Source organism: Mobula hypostoma, chromosome 9, assembly GCF_963921235.1.
Source record: "Mobula hypostoma chromosome 9, sMobHyp1.1, whole genome shotgun sequence".
Lineage (NCBI taxonomy): Eukaryota > Metazoa > Chordata > Chondrichthyes > Myliobatiformes > Myliobatidae > Mobula > Mobula hypostoma.
In genome coordinates, this window is record NC_086105.1 from 31,646,768 (window position 1) to 31,671,670 (window position 24,903).

The 24,903-nt window shown below is 41.4% G+C and overlaps 2 protein-coding genes across 7 annotated transcripts in view; one reads left to right on the plus strand and one right to left on the minus strand.

Moving 5' to 3' along the window:
- The window catches only part of LOC134351611 (uncharacterized), a 34,702-nt gene extending 23,789 nt beyond the window's left edge, over positions 1-10,913 (plus strand). For 5 of the 6 annotated variants that reach the window (XM_063057992.1, XM_063057990.1, XM_063057993.1 and 2 more), the window contains exons 5-8: positions 2,004-2,125; positions 3,892-4,045; positions 4,840-5,068; positions 8,628-10,913. In XM_063057992.1, the coding sequence (XP_062914062.1) occupies positions 2,004-2,125; positions 3,892-4,045; positions 4,840-5,068; positions 8,628-9,352 (1,230 nt within the window). In that variant the 3' untranslated portion in view covers positions 9,353-10,913. Of the gene's footprint in view, positions 1-2,003; positions 2,126-3,891; positions 4,046-4,839; positions 5,069-5,696; positions 6,490-8,627 lie in introns of those variants that run through there. The other variant, XM_063057994.1, reaches the window with a different exon arrangement.
- Positions 10,914-11,608: 695 nt separating this feature from the next.
- Positions 11,609-21,916, minus strand: adck2 (aarF domain containing kinase 2). The gene is made up of 8 exons (XM_063059660.1): positions 20,466-21,916; positions 19,597-19,743; positions 18,347-18,475; positions 16,917-17,012; positions 14,643-14,894; positions 13,431-13,559; positions 13,015-13,068; positions 11,609-12,926 (listed from the first exon to the last, which is right to left on the minus strand). Exons 1-8 carry the CDS (start codon positions 21,366-21,368, stop codon positions 12,789-12,791), a joined length of 1,848 nt encoding a protein of 615 aa, XP_062915730.1. The 5' UTR covers positions 21,369-21,916; the 3' UTR covers positions 11,609-12,788.
- Positions 21,917-24,903: the final 2,987 nt, after the last annotated feature.

Sequence of the window (24,903 nt, forward strand, 5' to 3'; positions counted from 1 at the left end):
TGAGTGACGGGGTTGGGGGTCTGGGGTCTGGGGTTTGATATTCCAGTGGTCGTTTTCCGGGTGGGCGATCTGTTAGTTTTTGTGTGAGTGAGGGGGTTGGGGGTCTGGGGTTTGATGTTCCAGTGGTCGTTTTCCGGGTGGGCGACCTGTTAGTTTTTGTGTGACTGAGGGGGTTGGGGGTCTGGGGTTTGATGTTCCAGTGGTCGTTTTCCGGGTGAGCGATCTGTTAGTTTTTGTGTGAGTGACGGAGTTGGGGGTCTGGGGTTCAATATTCCAGCGGCCGTTTTCCAAATGGGCGATCTGTTAATTTTTGTGTGAGTGAGGGGGTTGGGGGTCTGGGGTTTGATGTTCCAGTGGTCGTTTTCCGGGTGGGCGATCTGTTAGTTTTTGTGTGAGTGAGGGGGTTGGGGGTCTGGGGTTTGATGTTCCAGTGGTCATTTTCCGGGTGGGTGATCTGTTAGTTTTTGTGTGAGTGACGGGGTTGGGGGTCTGGGGTCTGGGGTCTGGGGTTTGATGTTCCAGTGGTCATTTTCCGGGTGGGCGATCTGTTAGTTTTTGTGTGAGTGACGGGGTTGGGGGTCTGGGGTTCAATGTTCCAGCAGCTGTTTTCCGGGTGGGCGATCTGTTAGTATTTGTGTGAGTGACGGGGTTGGGGGTCTGGGGTCTGGGGTTTCATGTTCCAGTGGTCGTTTTCCGGGTGGGCGATCTGTTAGTTTTTGTGTGAGTGAGGGGGTTGGGGGTCTGGGGTCTGGGGTTTGATGTTCCAGTGGTCGTTTTCCGGGTGGGCGATCTGTTAGTTTTTGTGTGAGTGAGGGCGTTGGGGGTCTGGGGTTTGATGTTCCAGTGGTCGTTTTCCGTGTGGGCGATCTGTTAGTTTTTGTGTGAGTGAGGGGGTTGGGGGTCTGGGGTTCAATGTTCCAGCGGCTGTTTTCCGGGTGGGCGATCTGTTAGTTTTTGTGTGAGTGATGGGGTTGGGGGTCTGGGGTCTGGGGTTTGATGTTCCAGTGGTCGTTTTCCGGGTGGGCGATCTGTTAGTTTTTGTGTGAGTGAGGGGGTTGGGGGTCTGGGGTTTGATGTTCCAGTGGTCGTTTTCCGGGTGGGCGATCTGTTAGTTTTTGTGTGAGTGAGGGGGTTGGGGGTCTGGGGTTTGATGTTCCAGTGGTCGTTTTCCGGGTGGGCGATCTGTTAGTTTTTGTGTGAGTGAGGGGGTTGGGGGTCTGGGGTTCATTGTTCCAGTGGTCGTTTTCCGGGTGGGCGATCTGTTAGTTTTTGTGTGAGTGAGGGGGTTGGGTGTCTGGGGTTTGATGTTCCAGTGGTCGTTTTCCGGGTGGGCGATCTGTTAGTTTTTGTGTGAGTGACGGGGTTGGAGGTCTGGGGTTCAATGTTCCAGCGGCCGTTTTCCAAATGGGCGATCTGTTAGTTTTTGTGTGAGTGAGGGGGTTGGGGGTCTGGGGTTTGATGTTCCAGCGGCCGTTTTCCAAATGGGCGATCTGTTAGTTTTTGTGTGAGTGAGGGGGTTGGGGGTCTGGGGTTTGATGTTCCAGTGGCTGTTTTCCGGGTGGGCGATCTGTTAGTTTTTGTGTGAGTGACGGGGGTTGGGGGTCTGGGGTTTGATGTTCCAGTGGCCGTTTTCCGGGTGGGCGATCTGTTAGTTTTTGTGTGAGTGACGGGGGTTGGGGGTCTGGGTGTCTGGGGTTTGATGCTCCAGTGGCTGTTTTCCAAGTACCTGTAAGAGGGATGGGGTGGGGTTTGGGTTTGTGAGGTTTGTTTCTTTTTTCTTTTCGTGTGGGGAGGGTGGGGTTGATGTCTTTTCTTTCAACAACACCCATGGCTACCTTGAGAAGATGAACATCAAAGTTTAATTGTACATGCATACTTTTGACAATAAAATGAACCTTTGAACCTTTTCCACGTATTATGATAAATTTTAGCAAACAATTTTACTATGTACACTGATTAATTACATATTTACTTTGGAAGTGCGGTACTATCTTCTTTTGCAGCTAATCCCAGTCTCTGAACTTCACTCCTTTGATCTCTTGGGACTACATTGTTCAGAGACACCAGTACTGAATAGAGACAACTTTGATCTAACTGGACTACCACATATTGTTGTGCCTTTCAGGTATGGTATAGGGACATCAATATAATATTTATAGTCTACTTAATTAATGTGCAATATTTCAGCTTTGAGTTCTAATCAGTGCCAACGGCAGAATAATGTGGATTTCTATTGACATTGATGAACTCTTTGTGGCATGCTATATATCCTGAGGAGTTATTAGGACGGGTGACCAGAAGTTTGGTCAAAGCGATACATTTTAAAGAGTATCTTAGGAAGGAGGGAGAAGTAGACAGGGGAGAGATCCAGGGAGGAAATTTCAGAGCATATGCCTAGATAGCTGGAAATATAACCATTGTTAATGAAAAGAACAAATCAAAATTTCATAAGAGTTAAGGAGCTGGAGGAAAGCGATCTAAAACTGGAGGAGGGTTGAGGTCATGGAGCGATTTGACAATAAAGGTGGTAATTTAAGTACAGGGAGCAGCATACTTTTGACAATTAAAAACCTTTGAACCTTTTCCACGTACTAAAATAAATTTTAGCAAACAATTTTACTATGTAGATTAATTAATTATATATTTACTTTGGAAGTGCTGTACTATCTTCTTTTACAGCTTATCCCAGTCTCAAATGGAAAACGGCCGCTGGAACATTGAACCCCAGACCCCAAACCCCTAACCCCTCACCCACACAAAAGCTAACAGATCGCTCACCTGGAAAACAGCAGCTGAAACATTAAACCCCAGACCCCAAACCCCCAACCCCCTCACTCACACAAAAGCTAACAGATTGCCCAGCCGCTGAAACATTAAACCCCAGACCCCAAACCCCCTCACTCACACAAAAGCTAACAGATTTGGAAAATGACAAAACCCCCAAAAAACCCCAACCCCCTCGATGTTGCATTTTGCATCAGTTATATAACTATATAACAATTACAGCACGGAAAACAGGCCATCTCGGCCCCTCTAGTCCGTGCCGAACTCTTACCCTCACCTAGTCCCACCGACCTGCACTCAGCCCATAACCCTCCATTCCTTTCCTGTCCATATATCTATCCAATTTAACTTTAAACGACAACATCGAACCTGCCTCAACCACTTCTGCTGGAAGCTCGTTCCACACAGCTACCACTCTCTGAGTAAAGAAGTTCCCCCTCATGTTACCCCGAAACTTTTGTCCTCTAACTCTCAACTCAGGTAATTTTGTGATCTCTGAAAAGCCAAAATGTCAGTGTTGCTGATAAATGTATATCCATCCATTAAAAGTAATCTATCCAGTTAATGCAAATGAATGGGGAAGAAGACTAAGTTGCCAAGAGGATTACATTTCTTTCTGTCTTTGTTCTCATTACTTATGATGATATTATATGGAAGGTAGCCATAGTAAATGGCATTGATGTTCTCTCTCTCTCTCTCTCTCTCTCTCCCTCTCTCTCCCTCCCTCCCTCCACGAGTCCCACCTACATAGTTGTTTAAGGCCCCAAGTTAAGGTGAAGCCTTTCAGGAACAGTAGAATTCTGTCATTTAATTAAAAAAAGTCCATCCTTGTGGCAGAAAGTATATATGCAGTCAACACTGTATGCTTAATAAGCCCTGACTGAGAAAAATGTACCTGTGCTGGAGAGCATCCTGAGGGCAAACTAAATTCCAACCTACCCCAACAAATTAACCCTGGACGAGAAATAGTAACCACACCAGTGAATAATATCAATCAAATTCAATTACATTTGTAAGTTCTCATAAATGCTGTTAATCAGAGCTTAAGTTTGGTTTTCAGATTTGTATCCTGAAACTGTGTGAATAAAATGACTCTCTTTTATGTAGCTGGTGTACATTGCATCCTGATAGCAATAAGGTTAAGTCAAAAGGAGATTTAATTAATTCCTATGCTGGAGAGCTGATAAGGGGAGTTCGTGTTCTGGCTCGAAGAGAGAATGATGGATATTACTATCTGGGAAGACTTGGCAATGAAATAGAGGTACAGTGGATCTATGTTTGGGAACGTCTGTCACACATAGATCATTTTCCACAATTCTGAAACTGCACCATGTTCCAGATATTTATATTTATATACAATACAGTGATCCAGTTGTGTTCAATTGTGAATTACTGCTCCTCCTTCTCTGTTTTCTCTATCCTTATTAAAAGTAGCTTGGAATATTTAATTCCCAATACTGGTTACTTTTTTAAACTATGATTCTAGCTATTAAACCATCACAATTATTTCTGCTTGTGCCAGTAATTGTTAGGAAGTATGTGAACATTCAATAGAGTGCTCTTTCAGCCATGACTCTTTCCTTTCTCTGCCTCTAATTGGATGTATATTCATGTTGCTTGCTGCCGTTTCTCAACAGTCTCTGCTCATCTTAACTCATTTCACTAGACCACAATGTTACCTTGTCCTTGTTTTTATCTTTCTAAATTTGTCCTTGACAATTCTTACCCAATCCTCTTGGCCCACCCCATTCTGATTATTTAGTTTAATGCCTCACCTTCAACCCCATTTATTCCACATGCCAAAACACAGGTCCCTGATTCAAATGAGGCCAGCTGCAATGGGACACGTTGCTTTTCTTTCAGTACTGATGCCATAAATTGAAACGAATTTTGGGACATGCATTCAATTCTTTGAATGCATTGAACTCCTGCATATTTGCATGTGATGAAGAAGTGATTTCCTATAATAGCTACTAATAAAGTTTACCTGATTTAAGTGCAGAATGAGGCCCATAAAAATATGTTTAATGACGTATGATCTGTTGTTTTGTTTAGAGATGCCCAGGTCGATTTTTGGTAGAATTTGATAAAAATAAGAAGAAAAAACTAAAGGCACAAAGTAGGCTGAAGGAAACTGCATATTATGATATAATGCATTATGAAGATGCGAAAAGGCATGGCATTGGACCTGGATGCAGAGTTTTGGCACCATGGGAGCCTGACATGGAACGGTATGGCCCAGGAACAGTGTTAGAAGGCAGAGAGGAACGAGGATTAAATTTAGGTATTAAACTTAATCAAAATTGAGCAATATGTATGAAACATGTTCCTGATGTGTGATCTATTGATACTAGCATTATTTCAAAGCAAGTTGCACTAGTGCAAAATAAGAAACTTCCAAGTTAAGATATCACCATCCAGGCATTGCAAATTCCACCAGAATGAAAGAGAGAACCCACCACATTAGTGTTGGCTCTGAGTAAGTCCTTCAGCGATCTTTTTCTCACTATCTGATTGCCTCCCAGTTCACTATTCCAATTAAGGCCTATAAATTTGCAACCTCGGTACCTTGTGGTGATTTCTTGCACTTGATAGAAAAGACTTGTTAGAATTGTGAGGATAGGAGAAGTACCATGCCAATATATATCCCAGCTCTATTTTGCAAACTTCTATAAATGCATTGTGTGCCTTGCTTTAGCAATGTGCTTATTACTGGGGTGTCACATTTGATGACGCACCAGTGTGCATTATAAATTGTTTTAGAAGGAGTATATTGATTTGTCTAGAAAATCAGTGAGCAGTTCATTTACAGTACTGTGCAAAAGTTTTAGGCAAAGTCTGCAGAAGAACTGTGGTAAGTTCTCCTGCTGAAGGGTCTTGGCCCAAAACACTGACTGTACTCTTTTCCATAGATGCTCTCTGACCTGCTGAGTTCCTCCAGCATTTTGTGTGTGTTGCAGTTCTCCCAGATGCTTGGAACAAACTACCAGTCGATTTTCTTAAAAAACTGCACGACAGTGTACCTAAGAGAATTAATGCAGTTTTAAAGAGTGGTCATAATGTTCTCCGTAGAGATCATTACGAGCACCAAATTTCTTGGTGTTCACCTGGCGGAGAATCTCACCTGATCCCTCAACACCAGCTCCATAGCAAAGAAAGCCCAGCAGCATCTCTACTTTCTGCAAAGGCTGAGAAAAGTCCATCTCCCATCGCCCCCATCCTCACCACATTCTACAGAGGTTGTATTGAGAGCATCCTGAGCAGCTGCATCACGGCCTGGTTCGGAAATTGTACCATCTCGGATTGCAAGACCCTGCAGCAGATAGTGAGGTCAGCTGAGAAGATCATCGGGGTCTCTCTTCCCACCATCACAGATATTTACACCACACACTGCATCCGCAAAGCAAACAGTATTATGAAGGACCCCAAAGGCACCGAAGCATTTGGGCTCTCACAACCAGACTATGTAACAGTTTCTAACCCCAAGCCATCAGACTCCTCAATACCCAGAGCCTGGCTTGACACCAATCTACTATACCCTCTACTGTGCCTACTGTCTTGTTTAATATTTATTATTATTGTAGTGCCTGCACTGTTTTGTGCACTTTATGCAGTCCTGGATAGGTTTGTAGTCTAGTGTAGTTTTTGTGTTTTTTCTTATGTAGTTCAGTGTAGTTTTTGTATTGTTTCATGTAGCATCATGGTCCTGGAAAACGTTGTCTCATTTTTACTATGTTCTGTACCAGCAGTTATGGTTGAAATGGCAATAAAAAGTGACTTGACTTGACTTGATAACAAATATTGATTTGATTTAGTTTTTTATGGTTTACTGCTCTTTATAGTAACTATTTCATAGTCATAGTCATACTTTATTGATCCCGGGGGAAATTAGTCAGACTATGAAAAGTTTAATATTAGAAACTTTTCATTTTGTTATTTTGAAAGTATCTTCACAGAATTTTTTTATATGTACCAAAGATGAATAAACACTTCTCAGCTTCCAGCTGGGTACAGGTATTGATTTTAACTGACATTTCGATGACAAACTCTGCCACCTTCACCAGGAATGATGCCTAGGCACATTTAGTCTGGTGCTACATATATACGCCTGTTGTCAGCCCCTTCTGATTGGTTAGCCCTCATCCATTCATGTTTCCGCTGTGCCACCTTGTTTACAATCGAATTCCAGTTCTTACTTTGAGCGAGACCTTAGTCTTCATTAAAATTATTTTCCTCTAATTTTATTTCAATGGCTTCCTTTACCAGGTGGTCCCAACAGCCATTGGCATGGTACAGTAGTTTTGTGCTGTCAAAAGTCAATCCTGTGGCCATTGTGAATGGAATGCAATATCTTCCTTCTGCTGATCTCTCTGGGTAACCCAAATGGATACACCTCCTGTGCTCCTTGATGCGGGTTTCCACCATGTGCCCTGTCTGGCTGATATATGCTGCTCCACATTTACACAGAATCCTGCAAATGCCGGCCTGAGTCCCAGGTCATCTCTGACCCGCCTAAGCTGTGATTTGAGCTTCCTTTCAGGTTTGTGGATGGTACTAATCTGGTATTTCTTCAGGATCCTGGTGATCCATCCAGAAATCATGGAAATATAGAGAAGACAGGCGGTAGCGACGGGTTTCTCCTTGTTGATAGGGTTCCTGGTTTTTCTGTTGGCCTTTTTAAGGGTCCAATTGATTTCCATTACCTTTTAGCCATTCTGTAAGGTTGTTGTGCGTAATTGTCTTATTTCCTTGTGGAGACTCTCCGGGGCCGAAATAGTTTTCACATGGTTAATCAAAATAGCAAGAACTGCTTTGCATTGATGGTGGCTGTTATTGTTGTGGTACAAGTCCATGTGAGTGGAATTCGATTGCAAACAAAGTAGCACAGTGGACTCCTGATTGGTTAGTCCTCATCCAATCAGGAGGGAAGGATGATGGGGGTTTAAATACCACCGGACTAGACATGCTCAGGCATCATCCCTGCTGAAGGTGGCAGAGTTTGTCATTGAAACATTGGTTAAAATTGATACCTGTACCAGCTGTAAGCCTGAGAAGTTTATTCATCATATACACTGGGAAGGCACTAGATCCTTTTTCATGTACCCAAGACTTTTAAACGGTACTGGAGGAAACCCACACACTCACATGGAGAATGTACAAACTCTTCACCAACCTGGGTCGCTGGCGCTGTACTCACATTACGCTAACTGCTATGCCACCATACTGCCTGTACTATGTATTACAGCACACTATGTACAGTATTGTGAACTTCAGGAAAATGTGTGTGCACTCACTTGGATGACACCTAGAGGTTGTTATGAAGATGGCATGCTTCTTTGATGGACTGTATTGTAGCCATTTCTACATTTCTGGACCTACCAGTGACACTTTGTCACTGTCATCAATCAGTCAATTTCCATTATTCCTAGTACTTCTAATCTTGAAATCTTATGTTCAGTACATATAATAGGCAAAATATTATAGGTTTCAGCAAGTAAACAGCAGATAAAATTGCCACCAGAACTGAGCTTTGAAATGATGTACACGCCATATTTCAGCTACAGAAACTGTGTGCTGTATATTTAATCACCTACTATACACAAAACTGTACACATTATTGTAACTTTGGCCTTGAGAATAGCCAGTTATTCTCAAAGCCACTTTGCACTGTCTTTTATTTTCTGTCATTTTCTATCAAAATTATACAGCATAGACAAACAACATTAAGACTAAGATTAAAGGCAGGAAAAATACTGTAAACATGTTGTTATCTTGTTGCAGGTTTGAAGGGAAGTTTGCTGTAGAAAAAAATGGAAAATAATACAGTATTTTAATTTTTTCAGATCATGATGATGGCAGTGAAGGGTTGGTTGTAAGTTTCTGGAATGGCAAAACAGATAAGGTTCCTCCTGGAACAGCGGTATGGATCCCTCAGCTTCTGGCCGAACGCATCATTTTGGAACTCCAGATGACCACCTCGGCTAAACAAAAGCTTCTGGAAACTTACCCTGATTATCCTCTGATTGTGCCACCAGGATACAGAAGTTCTCAGAGTAGTGGTGATAAATTGGAGCTTGCATATCACTCCAGGGTTCCCTGTGTATGCCAAGGCCTATATTCAAATTGTAGTCATAGATTGTGCAGGATTCCTGATAATCTAGTAAGTCACTTGAACCCACAGGCAAAGTTTCTTGCTGGGAGTGGTTATGGAGATGCAATGATCTCTGGGGCAATGGTGACTAAAGAAGAAGTGATTCAGGAGGTAACAAAAAAACTCTCTCAGCCTTTTCGGTCCAATTCATCGATGAAGGAACAGAGAGTCAAATCTACTGAATTTATGAGAGGAAACACAACTTCCCTTCAGAAAGATATTGAAAAACAAGATAGCATGAAAACTTCAGAGTATCAATCTGCCAGCCTGTGTGATTTGAACAGGAATAAGCATACAAACGCAGGTAGTACTTCAGACATAAGTCTGGTGAATGGCTTTCATTATATAAAGGATGCAAATAGGAGAAAACTTGGGGGAAAAAGTTCCTCAATTTCTCTTCAGAAGAAAACTGGGTAAGCAACTGTTTCAGTTGCAAGATCAGGGCACTTTATCCATATCTACTACTCCTTCCACTAAATAATATGCTCAGATATTGCTTATGTTTAATGGTAGTTGTTCATCGGCACCTTTGAATTAAATTTCTCTCCGAAGTTCCAACAGTTAGCATTAACAGAGCAACCTGCTTAAAAAGAAGGCCAATTTTCATTTGCATAGTATTCTGTATTCAAATGTGAAAGGAGAAATCGTGAAAATTGTTCACAGGAGTCCATGAATACTTTTGTCTGTGGCTTGTCCAATAAATTTCAAGATGATCTCGATTCAAGCAACCAGTACTCCCACTTGTAAATGGTAGGTTAACACACAAAGGGTAAATGAAGGGTGCTAAAGTGATCTAGTTTTAACATCAGATGGCATCCACATCTATTTTCAACCCACAGTGCAGTTCCTAAATTAGGTTAAAATTAAATAACTATGGATTCTTGAGTTCCCAGCTCAGTCCTATCCCTGATAATGTTATACCCTCCTCAACCTCCATGCAATCCACAAGATTTCTCAACCTGCGAGGATGATTAACATTGGCCTTGAATATTATAACGAAGCCTGACTGAAAAGTGATTCAGGAGTGGAAACAGCTCATTGCCCACTGACCAGGTGATGTTGGTCTTAAAATCCAATAATGAATGTGTAAGAAAAATTGAATGCAATTTGGCCTTCTCAGCAATTGCTGGCCCAGATCAATGAAAAAAACACCACAGAAGTTTAGAGATTTTGCAACATGTTCCGGATACCAGAAACTTGCTGGACATTTATGGGCAAGCTAACTTATTTTGGTTTGAATGTCTCTTGGACCTTGAGACACAATAGAAGAACTGATGCCGCTATTTGGTCAGGAACTCAGAATAGCACACCCAACTCCAAAATGAGCAATCTGAGCTCAACAAAGTTGAAAATCTAGTATTGTTTTTTTTTATTACAACTTCTTTCCCACCAAGCACCCAAATTTCTTTGGGGCTTACCCTAAGAGGATTGGAAATTTTGGCCAAAATCTGTCATCCAGATGCAGAATGTAAATGTTACACCATTGTTTCATCAGAGCCTTCTCAGTCGACATCAGTGGTAACCAATTATTTTCCCGACACTTGGTCCCCTGAGTCACTGAGACTTGTGGATGGCCCATCACGGAAGTTTGACAACAGTGCCAGAGGAACATGTAAACCAAACAAAATCTAAAAATACCGATTCTGGTCAGGTACTGTTCAGCTCAGTTTTATTTGTGGATTTTCTTTCACATAATTTCATCTTTCTAGAAGAGGTCCAATTAGTACATTTGTATCTTATTTTGGTGCAATTAATCAAGTGTAAACTGCCTGGATAAATCATGAACCAAAGGGAAAATCAGCAGAAGCAAGATGTGTGGAAGAAGGAGCACAAATAAAACAAAAACATTTTCTTATGAACTAAAACAACAGGAATTCTGCAGATGCTGGAAATTCAGGCAACACACATCAAAGTTGCTGGTGAACGCAGCAGGCCAGGCAGCATCTCTAGGAAGAGGTACAGTCGACGTTTCAGGCCGAGACCCTTCGTCAGGACTAACTGAAGGAAGAGTTAGTAAGAGATTTGAAAGTGGGAGGGGGAGGGGGAGATCCAAAATGATAGGAGAAGACAGGAGGGGGAGGGATGGAGCCAAGAGCTGGACAGGTGATTGGCAAAGGGGATATGAGAGGATCGTGGGACAGGAGGTCTGGGGAGAAAGACAAGGGGGGGGGAACCCAGAGGATGGGCAAGGGGTATAGTCAGAGGGATAGAGGGAGAAAAAGAAGAGTGAGAGAAAGAATGTGTGTATATAACTAAATAACGGATGGGGTATGAGGGGGAGGTGGGATGAACATCGACTTCTCTAACTTCTGCTAATGCCCCACCTCCCCCTCGTACCCCATCCATTACTTATTTTTATACACACATTCTTTCTCTCACTCTCCTTTTTCTCCCTCTGTCCCTCTGACTATATCCATTGCCCATCCTCTAGGTTCCCCCCACTTGTCTTTCTCCCCGGACCTCCTGTCCCACGATCCTCTCATATCCCCTTTGCCAATCACCTGTCCAGCTCTTGGCTCCATCCCTCCCCCTCCTGTCTTCTCCTATCATTTTGGATCTCCCCCTCCCCCTTCCACTTTCAAATCTCTTACTAACTCTTCCTTCAGTTAGTCCTGATGAAGGGTCTCGGCCTGAAACGTCGACTGTACCTCTTCCTAGAGATGCTGCCTGGCCTGCTGTGTTCACCAGCAACTTTGATGTGTGTTCTTATGAACTAAGCAGTTTGAAGATGAAGATTGCATCCCTATCTTAATGAATGTGTTGTATGTTTCTGATACCTTCACACCATCTACTGTATATTGCTACAGTGACTGAGTCTACATTACAAATAAGCAAAGGAATATCGGCGACTGACGATCACCTGGCTGCTCAGTGTCTGTTGAGAATCATTTACTAGCTATATGCAGTATGTATTTGTCATCTTTCTAATGCCAGCCAGGAAATTATCCAATAAATCTAAGTTTATTGTTGAAATGCCCTGCTTCGCTACTAACAATGGAAAATTAGGAATGGCTTCATTTAGAGTTTGGCACGGATAATAACGCAGGTTTGAATTCCACGATGGAATTGGATACCCAAATGTACTTTACCCATACATCTGGACAGTGTCCTCCTACCCAATACTCATCACATTATTGAAAGTTTAAGTTTAGCTGGGGTCACTGGAAGAAGCTCCAGTCCCAACCTAGAGTAGTGGAAACTCTTGGTCTGTATCTAGGTATTTTGAGTCTTGATAGAATAGATAGCATTGTTAAATTCATTGCAGAGATTCAAATATCACTAAATTTGAAGAGAAAATCCTTCTTGTGACAGAAGGATGATTAATTAGTGGGAACAGATTTAAGATAAATGGGTAAAGAAACATTGATGGCATTGGAATACCAGAATATTTGCAGGGCTATAATGACAAGGCAAGGAAGTGAGGCTAACTGGATAGGCCAAAGAGCCAGCGTAAACATGGATGAAATTGGAAACAACATAAAGAGAAATCATTGGGATGTTACATTTTATTAGTTGGTGAAGAGTTTTGAACTGACAACTTTTAACCCTGTTCATTTTCGCTAACAATTGTTACCAACATCCTTGAATATAATGATTGTAGATCCAATACAAAAACTCTGCACAAATGTACAATCTTCTGTGGTTTCCACTTACTCAGATTATCACAGGAGAGTAAAACACTGGGGTACATCATGCATTATTCTGCTAATGAGCTCTTACATGTTGCCTGTAGTTTAAAAAAGTGCCTAGTACGAGATGATTAAATAGATAATGAGTTATAGATTTCTGGCGATGTGTTCTCCCTTTCCCCAAGTAAGCTGGGTGAAAATACAGCACTGCGGTCCATAGTGCCTTACAAACCTGCAGTGTCTTTCAGTAGCATGGGTCTGACCACTTCCAGTAAGTCTAGCTCAGGGTCCAGAGAACGACCAAGACCATCCAAGGCTATAATGGCAAAGATCATGGAGGCAAAGCTACTTTCCACCTTAACCTAGCATTGGTGGAAAAAAAAGAGAAGTCAGATTATGATCAATAATTTTTTAAAAAGCAGAGTGCCTTAGTTTGGACTTATTCTTTACCTTGTGCATGATGAGTGTTTCCAAGACTTTAGAAAGAAAGCCTGCAACATGGAGCTGAGAAGAGGAAAAAAAAAACAAATTAAACATTAAAAATTAAAATGTAAGTGCAAGAAGATGGCTGGGTCTCTCCCTCTGTAAACATTGTGGCAGCTTTTATCTGGTATGCTAAATCAAATATTACAATTTGTGATGCCCAACCCAATCCACATACCCAACTGAGTCACTTTGCTTTGCAAAATCGGTTATAAATCAGTTTAATTACAACATGTGACAAACTAAGAAAACTATTTAACATCTGAAAAAACGATACATTTTACAATTGGAATAGCTTACTCAAAAAGGGTGCATTAATAAGAGGATTATAAAGTTAACTCAATTAAAAAAATTTTCCTATCTACTCTTTAGTCTGCTGATACCTTTCCCAAGGATCCATTGTTCATCCCAGAATTGTGAACAAGTTTTTCTATTTCAGATTTAAATGGCTGCAGGTCTTGGCATTCACTAGTTCTTGCCTGGGTCAACAGCAAGTCTGCAATCTGCTTACCCTGAAAAGAGAAAACAATTTGAAAGAGAAAACCAAATGAGGCGTGCAGCTTGATATACACCTAAAACCAGAAATTTGAGTAGACATAGCATGCATTTAGTGGCTTCTTCGCATTATAAATTTGTAGTCTGAATGCTGCTTTGACACCTTTCCCCAAAGTACTCCTTCTATAAAACATTGAACATGTGGAGAACAAAATACGGCTGAAAGATTGAAATTAGTTTCCTACTCTTAATGAAGAGCTTTTAAAGATTAAACCACACATAATATCATAAACTACACCCACTATAACAGATCTTTCAGCAATTTTTGACTTGAAGTGTTAATCCTGTTTCTCTTTCCACAGATGCTTGTCAGGCCTGAGTTTTTCCAGCATTTTGCATTTTTTATTTCAGATTCCTAACATCTGATTTTTCTCATTTTAGATTTATAAACTCAAAGTGATTAAATATTTAGTAGTGAAATGTAACAAGTGACTCATATCATTAAGTTGTTGAATGAGACTGAACCCATACAAGTGGAAATCCTGACTAATTCAATACACATTAGAAACAAGAAGCTTTGAGTGAAAAGAAAAATCAATGTGATATATTCAAGTCTCAACAAACAACCAGCAAGTATTGCTATTTTCTATTAATTCTTATAGGGGCAGTAAAAATGTGAGCAATTTCAGCCTGATGAAAGTGAATGAATTTTATCTACTTGAAAGTAAATTTCACCCAGAGAGTGGTGGATATGTGGAATGCTCTGCCCCAGAAGGCAGTGGAGGCCAAGTCTCTGGATGCTTTCAAGAAAGAGATGGTTAGAGCTCTCAAAGATAGCGGAATCAAAGGTTATGGGGAGAAGGCAGGAACTGGATACTGATTGTGGATGATCAGCCATGATCACAGTGAATGGTGGTGCTGGCTCGAAAGGCCGAATGGCCTACTCCTGCACCTATTGTCTAAATTAAGTGATAATTGAGATTTGCATTTAAAAAGCAAGTTCTAAAATGAATATACAATCCTCTTGAGCCAAGCAATGTACATTGTCAGATCTCTTGCGTGTTCTTTTCATTTGAGGAAAAATATTTTCATGTACATACCTGTCCTTGAATTAAGGCCGTGAATACGGCTTTGAAATTGTGGAAGTCAGATGGCTGAAGTTCATTTACAATACCAGTATCCATCAGAATAAGCTTTATTGGACACTGGGAAGGACGAACATTAACAATAAGAGTATCACACAAGTCTACAATGGTGGTCTTGTCATCATTTTGTAGACTAAACTGATCTGCTCCCTGGATGAGAATATTTTTAGGATGAAGTTCTCCGTGAACAAAGTTGTCCACAAATACCTGTAGAAAAAAAGATTGTCAGTCAGTCATGTTACATTATCAGGAAAACTAGAACAAAAGGATTACTTTCTCATAAAGCATAAACTTGGTGAATCTGGTTGCAATTTGAGTTGCAAACTGTATGTACAAAATTATTCCTATCAGAGGGCTGACTGGCATTATAAACCCCTCACATCCCTGAACCATGTCTTCCACATTGTTTCTGATCTTACCTGTCAGGTTCAGTTATTTACATTAATTGCTTTGGTTGTCACGTTATCTTCCCCTACTGCACCTCTAAGTTTTCACTTCAATATTGACTTTACCATTTATTCCACATCGTATTCACATTGCTCTGTTCTCTCCCCTATCTTATAGCCCTTCTGTCTCCCTAGCTGGTCCTTTCTTCTTCCCTCCCCTCCACACCAAGCTCAGGTAATTTCCTGCTCTTACCTCACCCATTCTCATTATTCCACTTATTTGTCTCCTATATTTTTTCTGCTTCTTCTCCTCACCCCCCAACCATTTCTCATTTCTATATATCCTCCCATTTTCCCACCACTCTAAATCCTTTGAAAACTGTTCTCTGTCCCCTTTCCATATCCCTTTTGCCTCCTTCCCCTCCACTTTTTGTTCCTATTATCCCTCACGTGCGGCCTCCCTCCCTGTCCACTTGCAATTCAGCTCAGTTTTTTACAGTGGAATCAAGCCCGGCCTCCAGTCCATATCCACAACAGCATTCTTCCCACTCCTACAGAATTCTGCTAGATGATGTACGGACTTTTCTGTTTAAAAAGTTGGAGCTGTTCTGGTGGTTCCCAGGAACCAGTGACAAGCCAGCAGCCTGATGGGAGCTGATGCTGTGCGGCTGCAGGAATACAAAGTGCATGAGAGTTGGTCAGCCCTATTGGTGGGGCACATGTAGCTCATGTGTTGTGTACCAAGGCTAAAATGTCAGACTAAGCAATCAGAAAGTCATTTGCAATGATGAAATTTCACTAAAGGTCTGAAATCTTTCATCCCTCCTAATTACACCAAAAAAACTTCCAAGCTGAACTTCAGACAAGATCAGGATCCAGGCAGAAATATTTCACCTGACCTTATCATTCTACGGGCTAGGGTAAGGGGGGAAATTAGTCAAGGTGAAAAAGGTGGAGAACATGAATATCTGGCAGCAGCATAACCAAATGTTGGTGCTGATTCACAGCTCCAGTGATCCAGGCTCAGTCCTGAGCTTGGGCTGCCTGTGTGGAAACCCACACAGTCACTTTCGCCCTGTGACTCTGCAGGTTTCCCTGGGAGCAAGGTGCTGGTAGGTTATTTAATCACTGTACATTCCCCTAATGTAGGTGGGGGAAAACAGGAGAATCGGGAAAGTGAATGAGTTACAGGGAAATAAGAGGTAGTGATCGGAGTACTTGAGAGCTGGCATAAATTTGATGGAGTGAAACCCCAACATATTATTAAATAGTCCAGCAGTACTTATCGGTTAGGCTTCCTGGACAACATGGACCTGTCCTTAGAATGAATAAGCATTTTACATTACATTCAAATTTTGTGTTCAGAAATTGTATTACTGGTTACTTTTAATAAATCCAAGAAAGTTTCTACAACATCTGCTTTCTTGTACTATATGTAATGCAAAATAAAGTGCATTGTCATTATCTTTTGGCTCATGAACCAGCATTTTTCTGACTCTCCCATGCATATGGATTAATTTACAAATGGCAGACCATTATCTTCATAAACACAATAGATTCAGCAGATCTTGAGCACCACATACAAAATGCAGCAAGTTAGGCAGCATCTCAGGAAGGGAATAAACAGTTGATGTTTCACGCCAACACCCGGAAATGTCAGCATTTATTTATCTCTGTATATGCTACCTGACTTGCAGAGTTCCTCCAGCATTTTGTGTGGATTGACCATCATCTTCATCTTTCACGTACCACCTCTGTTACTGTTTCTTGCTTTTTTCCCCCCACATTTCACTACCAAGGACACCAGTATCATTTTGATTTGTTAGAATTATATAGAATTTACCATCTTCAGCAACATCTCCAATCCTATTCTTGCCAACTTCTGCTTCAATAAGTTAGGTACATCCTTCGTCAAATACATCGAAATGGGTTTACTCTCCTGAATGCAAAGAGCACAGAAGAATTAGTGTCACCTTCCACAACACCACCCATTGGTATTCAAAATTATTTTCTTACAATGCTCATGCCCGTTCTCTGGAATATTATTTTTACAATCATTCAATTTTGCTTTACAGTTGGGTAATGAACCAAAGCTACTATTACATAAAGTTTAATTATTCCAAGTGTAAGTATGGAAATTAGGATGAGACTCTGGCAACCATTCTTTCTGCTGGAAAAAGTATACTGTGAGCAGGCTGTTGCATGCTGCATCCAAGTTTTCTGCTTCCTGGATCTCAAAGCACTTCCCCTTCACTTTGTCCTGACCTTCCAATTTCACCTTTTGCTATAATTTTACTATTCATACCTTCAGAATTTTCATTTCTATCCTTTGGCCACCTACCCTATCTAGATCTTTCTATCACTTCAATGAACATTTCATTTTTCTACTCACTTCACTTATCCTGACCCAAATACTTCTGAACTGGTAGTACACTCTTCACTAATATTATCATTAAATTAGCTGACAGTGACAGTGTTTCTTGGCAAGCCAACTTCTACTTTGCAGAGGGTGAACAGCAACATTCTCCTAAGTCCCATGAAACAAGAAGCCAATGATGAACATCAAGCTATTATTTCCACTAATCTCATTTTTTTCTCTCCATAACAAGGTCCCCTAACCCTGCAGAAACTTATTCTACCATCTTGTGCCCTTGGTACACCCACAAATTCACCTCTTTTTATGTTCAAAGAACAGATTTTATCTATTAATTCTACACTTGCTGAATGATTCCCTCCTGTTACATGTTTCATGTATGCCACCATTTCAATGTTTTCCATTTTCCTGGCGCTAGTAATCTTCCTTTTTACGCCAGATATCCATTCTACTTACATTTCCAGCTCCATCAATCCTTCCACATCTTTTATGAATCGAGTCAAAATGTATCTAGCACCACCTTTCTCTAGTTGGCTGAGCTGGTTCTCATGTACAGCAATTTTTTTTTTCTGGTTGTTGCCATTTCTAAATAACAGTTTTGCTACGGGAACCCACATGATGCCTAAGTAATGACAGACTTTTTATGAAACACGTGGGACATATTCCAGTCCTGTAGGTCCCCTATTTCATAGCTGGAATTTCTCATGTACCTGGAACACTATCTAACTAGGAAAGGCCTATTCCCAATTCATTGGCTTTGCGCAATGTAAGTAACCTACACTGACTCATGTTTTCCCTTCTTTCGTTCATCTCCACCTCCTGACACATTGCCAGACACTACTTGCTCAGACTCCATCCAGCATTAAACATTACAGCAATAAATTATGTTATGAATTTACCTCAAAGGTTTCGACCAGTACCGTTCTGGTGACAAATGGCCTGAGAGGTATGGGAAACCTGACAGATTCCATACCCAGAAAATTCTCTCGGAACCTCTCCATGACCTTTGCTTCATGTCGCAGATCAATCTGCAGAACAATGCCAAGACATGGTTTTAGTGTAAAGAAAATATCCTTTGTAACTATGCAGATACTCTTTACTGTCAGGAATATCAATAGGTTATGAAAAATAACCTGATAAAGAAGATCAGATAAAGATTTTAAAATTGACTAAAGGGAAATAATATGGAGGAATTTACCTAAAGAAAAGGCTAGACCAGCAATTTTATTTGTGCTGGTAAACCTTCCACAGTCTTCAAATTATCTCCATTTTTCATCATCCTCATTCAAATGAAACAAGTCATTTGGTTAAAAAAATACTAACTGGACAATTGAATTTTCCACTAGTTACTAAAAATATGGAATGTAACCACAAAGAAAACAATGATACAGTTTCTTGTATGAGGAAAATAACTGTTTTATTCTCAATGAGCTTGTTTGTTAATAGGTTTTTGAGGCTACTCATCACTTTATTCCAACGGGGGAAAAATCAAGGTGGCAGTTTGAACCAAGTTCACGAAATGTTTGTAGTGATGTGACTGGTCTTTTTGAAATAGATAGTTATTGATTTTGCCAATTTGAGCTTGCTAACTTGTTGAACAAATTTTGTTTTAATTGAGACTTCTGCTATATTTGTTGTTTGATGATTTGGCACATTCATTACTGGGCAATGATCTAGAAGTCTGGGTTGGTATTGCTATCAATATGGTTAATTTTTTCCTAACCACGTTGATTTGCAATATTTTTAGTTCAATGTACTTCTAAAAATGTGATGTAACATTTGTTCATTCCATCCCAAAAGGCACTTGAAATGTAATGGTAGAAGAAATGTACCCCCATTACAGATAATGGGTTAATGGAATCTTGTCCTTACGGAATATACAAAGAACTTTGAAAAAATAAAGTTCACTTTGACTAGATTTATGTGAAAAAAGCAAATAAATACATTTTTCAATTTTCTCTTCTTATTTCATACATAGATATCAGAGCTTTGTATTATGCAAAGTAGCTATATTGATCATATTCTAGGAACACACACGCTCATAATGCAGGGGTCACCTGTATTTGGCTCTCCGCCCTCTCACCACATGATGAAAAATGGCAACCTTTAAAAAAATTCATGGTTAGACTATGTTCACTTGCATCCTCACTTGTTTCAACATGATCTCCTCAAATTCTTCCACCACTTCCACCAGCCTCAACCACTTCAAGCCTGGCAGGAGATTGAGAATGCAGCTTGCGGCTTTCATAAGTTTCAGATCCAGACTGATTTGATGTGCTATCCCTGGATGCATCACCTGCAGACAGAAGAAAATTGATGTCAACCACTGGGTTGATTAGTGGATCAGCGCATGCCTCAGTTTACAACCAGTTGTTTATAATCAGGACTAAAATAATTTCTTTCAGATAACTGTACCTGACATCAAGTAAAATTGGTCTGATTGTAATTAAATTCTTGATTCACAACTCATTGATAACAGAATTCAATCTGTATCAGACAAAAGTTGCTATTGTGGGTGAGTATTATCTATCGGTTATTAATGTGGGTTAGTATTATCTATTGGTTGCTCTGCTAGGATTGGCACTTGATCTGAGATCAACCAGTGAATTAGTGTAGTATCCACAGAGAAAGCAGGAGGTCAGACAACATCTGTTGAAAAGGAAAATAAAGATAAGATTCATTGGAATATCTGATGAAGAATCTAATATGTCACCTGTTTCTCTTTCAACAGATACTGCCTGACCTGCTGAGTGATTCCAGTAGTCTCTATTCATATTTCAAATCTCTCGCATGTGAGTTTTTAAATTAATTTTATACCCATTCAGTTTCCTGCAAACAAACGTGGCAAGAAGCCATCAAAAACATGCCTATTATCATCTATTCAAACACAGCACACATACTCACTCTGAGTTTCCATTATCTAACTCTTGGGAATAAAAAAAATAAACACATGAGAAATCCTAAACCTCAGGGGTTATTTGCACCTACTTACATTGCATATTGTAGACATTGTAATACCTTGATAGCCACTGGAATGAGATGCTGCTGCTCAGACGTTGAGTCAGGATGAAGCACTGCCCTTCTATCTTCCAGCTCTGTAATTCCAATCACTCCCTCGGGCTCATTTTTGGTATCTGGAAAATCATCCTGCTTTTTAGCAAACATGAAACGAAATATTCCTCGAAGCCCAAAGACTTCCCATGCTTCAAACTGATCCTCTCTCTCAAAGCTTTCAACAAGCTTTTGAAATTCAGAGTTATTAATGTTCTTTGGATCAGTACAAGCTCTATAAACCTGAGTGAAGCAGCCTGATGCAATGGGTTCCTTATTTGTAATGTGAAATATGCTCCTCCAATCTTCCCCAAATGCTCTTTTCAAACTATACTTGGTGTAGTTCCAGGGATGTGGTGTGACATGTGGATGAAGCCTGGAGAATTTTTCGCAGAATTCCACCGAGAAGAGATCCCTCCTGGTGCTAAACCACTGACCAAGTTTGATGAAAGTAGGACCAGCAGCCTCTGTGCATCTCAACAACACGTCATACCAGACGGAAGCAAAACGGGATGACACAAAGCAAATCGGATAGAGCAGAAACAAAGGTCCAAATCTCAGCAGCAGGATCACAGCTCTGACACAAATATGGGCAGTGAAGCGAAGCTTCCAGAACAAGTCTTTTAAAGGTAAGTGGGAAGACCCTCGCTTAGGATAGTGCGTCACCTTTGCTTCTACTGCTACTGCTTTCTGGGAGTTTGCAACTGGTGAAACTCCAAGGCCTAGCCAAGCAAGAGTAAGTCCAGGTATACTCTTTAACTTAAAAGACATTTTCGATGCAGAGTTACTTGACATTAAGACCGGGGCTCGAAAAATCACAGATCTACAAATCACAGGGCAGGCTTTACAAGTCAAGAGAAAGGCAGCCATCCTGGCGAAGTGTTGCTGTAGCCTGACCAGAATCACAAAGTCTGGACATCCAATAAGCAGGTTTTCATGTACCGGGTTTCCAAAAGGTCACGTGAATTGTCATTTCACCTTGCGATCCTGAAATATGCGTAGGAAGACCATCAGCCTGAAGACTGAATTTTTCCAGCAGCCAGTCCGCTCATTCCCAGGAGACACAAAAGAAAATTCGTGCAGTCGTGAAGCCCGGGGGATGGGCCCTGGTAATAATTCACCTGCATGAATTACGCTCTGGAACTGCCGTGGGCAAAGGCTGAATGGTGCCAGCGTGCGAACTCCATCATTGCTCTGTGCCAGTGCCAGTGCCAGGGCCAGGGCCAGGCCGGCTGCCTGCCTCGGTTCCCTGATTCAGACGCACCGCCTCTTCCCCGTAACTGGCTGCCATCCACGATAAAATACTTTGATGATCCTCATTCACAGCAGACGCAAACCTCCCCTCCTTGTCGCTCTTCAATACAAACCCCAACGGTGATGGAAAACAACGGAGATCCTGACAGAAAACACCCAACACTCCCAGCGACTCCGCCCATTGCCCCGACCTTCCCTCCTATTGGTGATTGTTAGTCCTTCCTTGCCCCCAATTGGTGCTAGGTTCAGAGCTCCGCCCAGTTTCCCGTCTCCGGCTCATTCTATTGGCCCCAGTTTTCCATGCCATTTGCTGCTTCCTCCAATTGGGAACGAGATCCGTCTCCGCCTCATCCTATTGGTGCTACGGTGAGGTTTAAGGCATTCCGCGGGAAGTGGATTGGATCAAGTGCGAGGAACGATCAAAGTTCCCGACCCTGCCGCACAGGGCGGATTTGGCCACCGGCCCTCGACCCTGGGGTCTGTTAAGGTACAAGTTGCGATATCTTTTGTTTCGAACAGATTATCGACGGCTGTATTGTTAAAGTGCATCATCGGTTTGTAAAATTCGGAATTTACTTACGCAAAACTTCATGGTAGCGTCATCTGAGGCTCCGTGCATTTGAGACCAATTTCTGGAACTTTAGTACAAATTACTTATCATATTTATGTAAAAAAGCAAACATTTTGAAAATAAAAGCGGGAAAGAAGCAGCTGTTGTACTAGAAAGGTGAAGAGCTGCCTGTTAAATTGGCCGCATTTGCTGCGTCGGGTGAGGAACAGGTGGTGAGCAAGATTCTCGGTGACATCTGGATCAAACATCGGACGCGATTAGCACAGAGATTTGCAACCACTGGTTTTCTAATCTAAAGACATGCTCAGCAAGTCTGAATTTTATAAAGCTCAGTTGGCTACTGTTTTAGGAACTTTTGTGGGACTAGTAAAGGATCCAGTTAGTCATTTGACGAAATGGCATCGGATAATACTTTGCTGTAAAAAGCTGAATTAGACTACACATCTCCCGTGTTCATTTCAGTTAAGGGATAAGATTGAACAAAGTTGGGAAGACAATAGGGAAACGGAAGCTGGATAGGGAAGGGGGTGATTGGTGTAGTAGGCGGTGAATTTATAATTTTATCTGATTCCGCGCCCCCCCCCCCCAGGAAAGCCACCAAAAATGCCCTTCACACGAAAAACTGCACTATCGTACCTCCTCAGCTTCAACTGCCGGTGCCTATCCCGTATACGTTATCATCATCTACCCTTCACTATTGTAACCAATAGCAACCAAACAAAAAAAAACTGCAAATATCCAGCACCTCAGACAGCATTTGGAGAGAAACAACACCGTGTTCACGTAAAATTAAACGTGTTTTGGACTAATAACACAGAAATCAATAAACTATATTGAACTAAGTTCAAGTAACTGGAAAGGAATGTTTGTTTCCCTGGGTTGGCGGGAAGGGTAGAAGTTAAAGGGCATGTGTGGCATTTTCTGTAATTGGATGGGGAGTGTTTTGGGGAACATGGAAGAGCGGACCAGGGATTCCCCTTCAGAACACTGTGTTTCACAGACTGTGTTTGTGAAACCTTATTGAATGGATCATCGTTTACAATTCTGATGTGGTGGGATGGAAAGTGAGGACCACTGTGACTCTGGAAGAAGCTGGGTGAGAGTAGAGTAATGGGAATTAGTTTGGATGGAGTCAAGGGCTCTACCAACTATAATAGAGAGGATGGTACAGTTCAGGGAAAAGAAGTGTACATATTAGTGGCTCCTCCTGTGAAAAGTCTCATCATTGGAGGGGATTGGATAATTATTTTGCAGAACCAGCCCATTTATTAGCAAGCATGATCTTTAATTCTCTGTCCTTCTGCCACTGACTGTCCCACAGTGACCAAATAAAAGGCTAACCAACAAAAGATTAATATGCAATACCTTTATCTCCTGAATAGGCTTGTTGCAGCCTTTTGGACTCCATTATCAAATTCAATAACTTCAGAAAATTGGCACTTCCAGCAGCACTGGGGCTCCACAGGGGACTGTCTTGTCTCCCTTTCTCTTCACCATTTACACCTCGGACTTCAACTACTGCACAGAGTCTTGTCATCTTCTGAAGTTTTCGGATGACTCTGCCATAGTTGCATGCATCAGCAAGGGAGATGAGATTGAGTACAGGGCTGCGGTAGGAAACTTTGTCACATGGTGTGAGCAGAATTATCTGCAGCTTAATGTGAAAAAGTCTAAGGAGCTGGTGGTAGACCTGAGGAGAGCTAAGGTACCGGTGACCCCTGTTTCCATCTGCGGGTCAGTGTGGACATGGTGGAGGATTACAAATACCTGGGGACACGAATTGACAATAAACTGGACTGGTTTAAGAACACTGAGGCTGTCCCAAGAAGGGTCAGAGCCGTCTCTATTTCCTGAGGATACTGAGGTCCTTTAACATCTGCCGGACGATGCTGAGGATGTTCTACGAGTCTGTGGTGGCCAGTGCTATCATGTTTGCTGTTGTGTGCTGGGGCAGCAGGCTGAGGGTAGCAGACACCAACAGAATCAACAAACTCATTCGTATGGCCAGTGATGTTGTGGGGATGGAACTGGACTCTCTCACGGTGGTGTCTGAAAAGAGGATGCTGTCTAAGTTGCATGCCATCTTGGTCAATGTTTCCCATCCACTACATAATGTACTGGGTGGGCACAGGAGTACATTCAGCCAGAGACTCATTCCTCCGAGATGCAGCACAGAGCGTCATAGGAAGTCATTCCTGCCTGTGGCCATCAAACTTTACAACTCCTCCCTTGGAGAGTCAGACACCCTGAGCCAATAAGCTGGTCCTGGACTTATTTCATAATTTACTGGCATAATTTACATATTACTATTTAACTATTTATTACTATTTTTCTATTACTATTTATTATTTCTGACTATTACTATTTACTAATAGTAATATTACTTTTACTATTTCTATTACTATTTATTATTTATGGTGCAACTGTAACGAAAACCAATTTCCCCCGGGATCAATAAAGTATGACTATGACTCGGATCTTGCACATCCTACATTGAGAAATTTTAATGTTATTCCTGGTAACTTAAGATTTTATTTACTTTTTTCCCTATTTGTACCTATTCCAAGCCTACTTTCATGT

What these genes read in the sequence shown, in the direction of transcription:
- adck2 (XM_063059660.1), bottom strand. Translation starts at nt 21,368, where the DNA reads ATGGCTGCCTTTCTCTTGACTTGTAAAGCCTGCCCTGTGATTTGTAGA. An exon ending in TCATTCCAGTGGCTATCAAG is followed by an intron (nt 19,744 to 20,465) that starts GTATTACAATGT and finishes TTCTGTCTGCAG; the next exon opens with GTGATGCATCCAGGGATAGC. An exon ending in TGGAGATGTTGCTGAAGATG is followed by an intron (nt 14,895 to 16,916) that starts GTAAATTCTATA and finishes TTTTTTCTACAG; the next exon opens with GTATTTGTGGACAACTTTGT.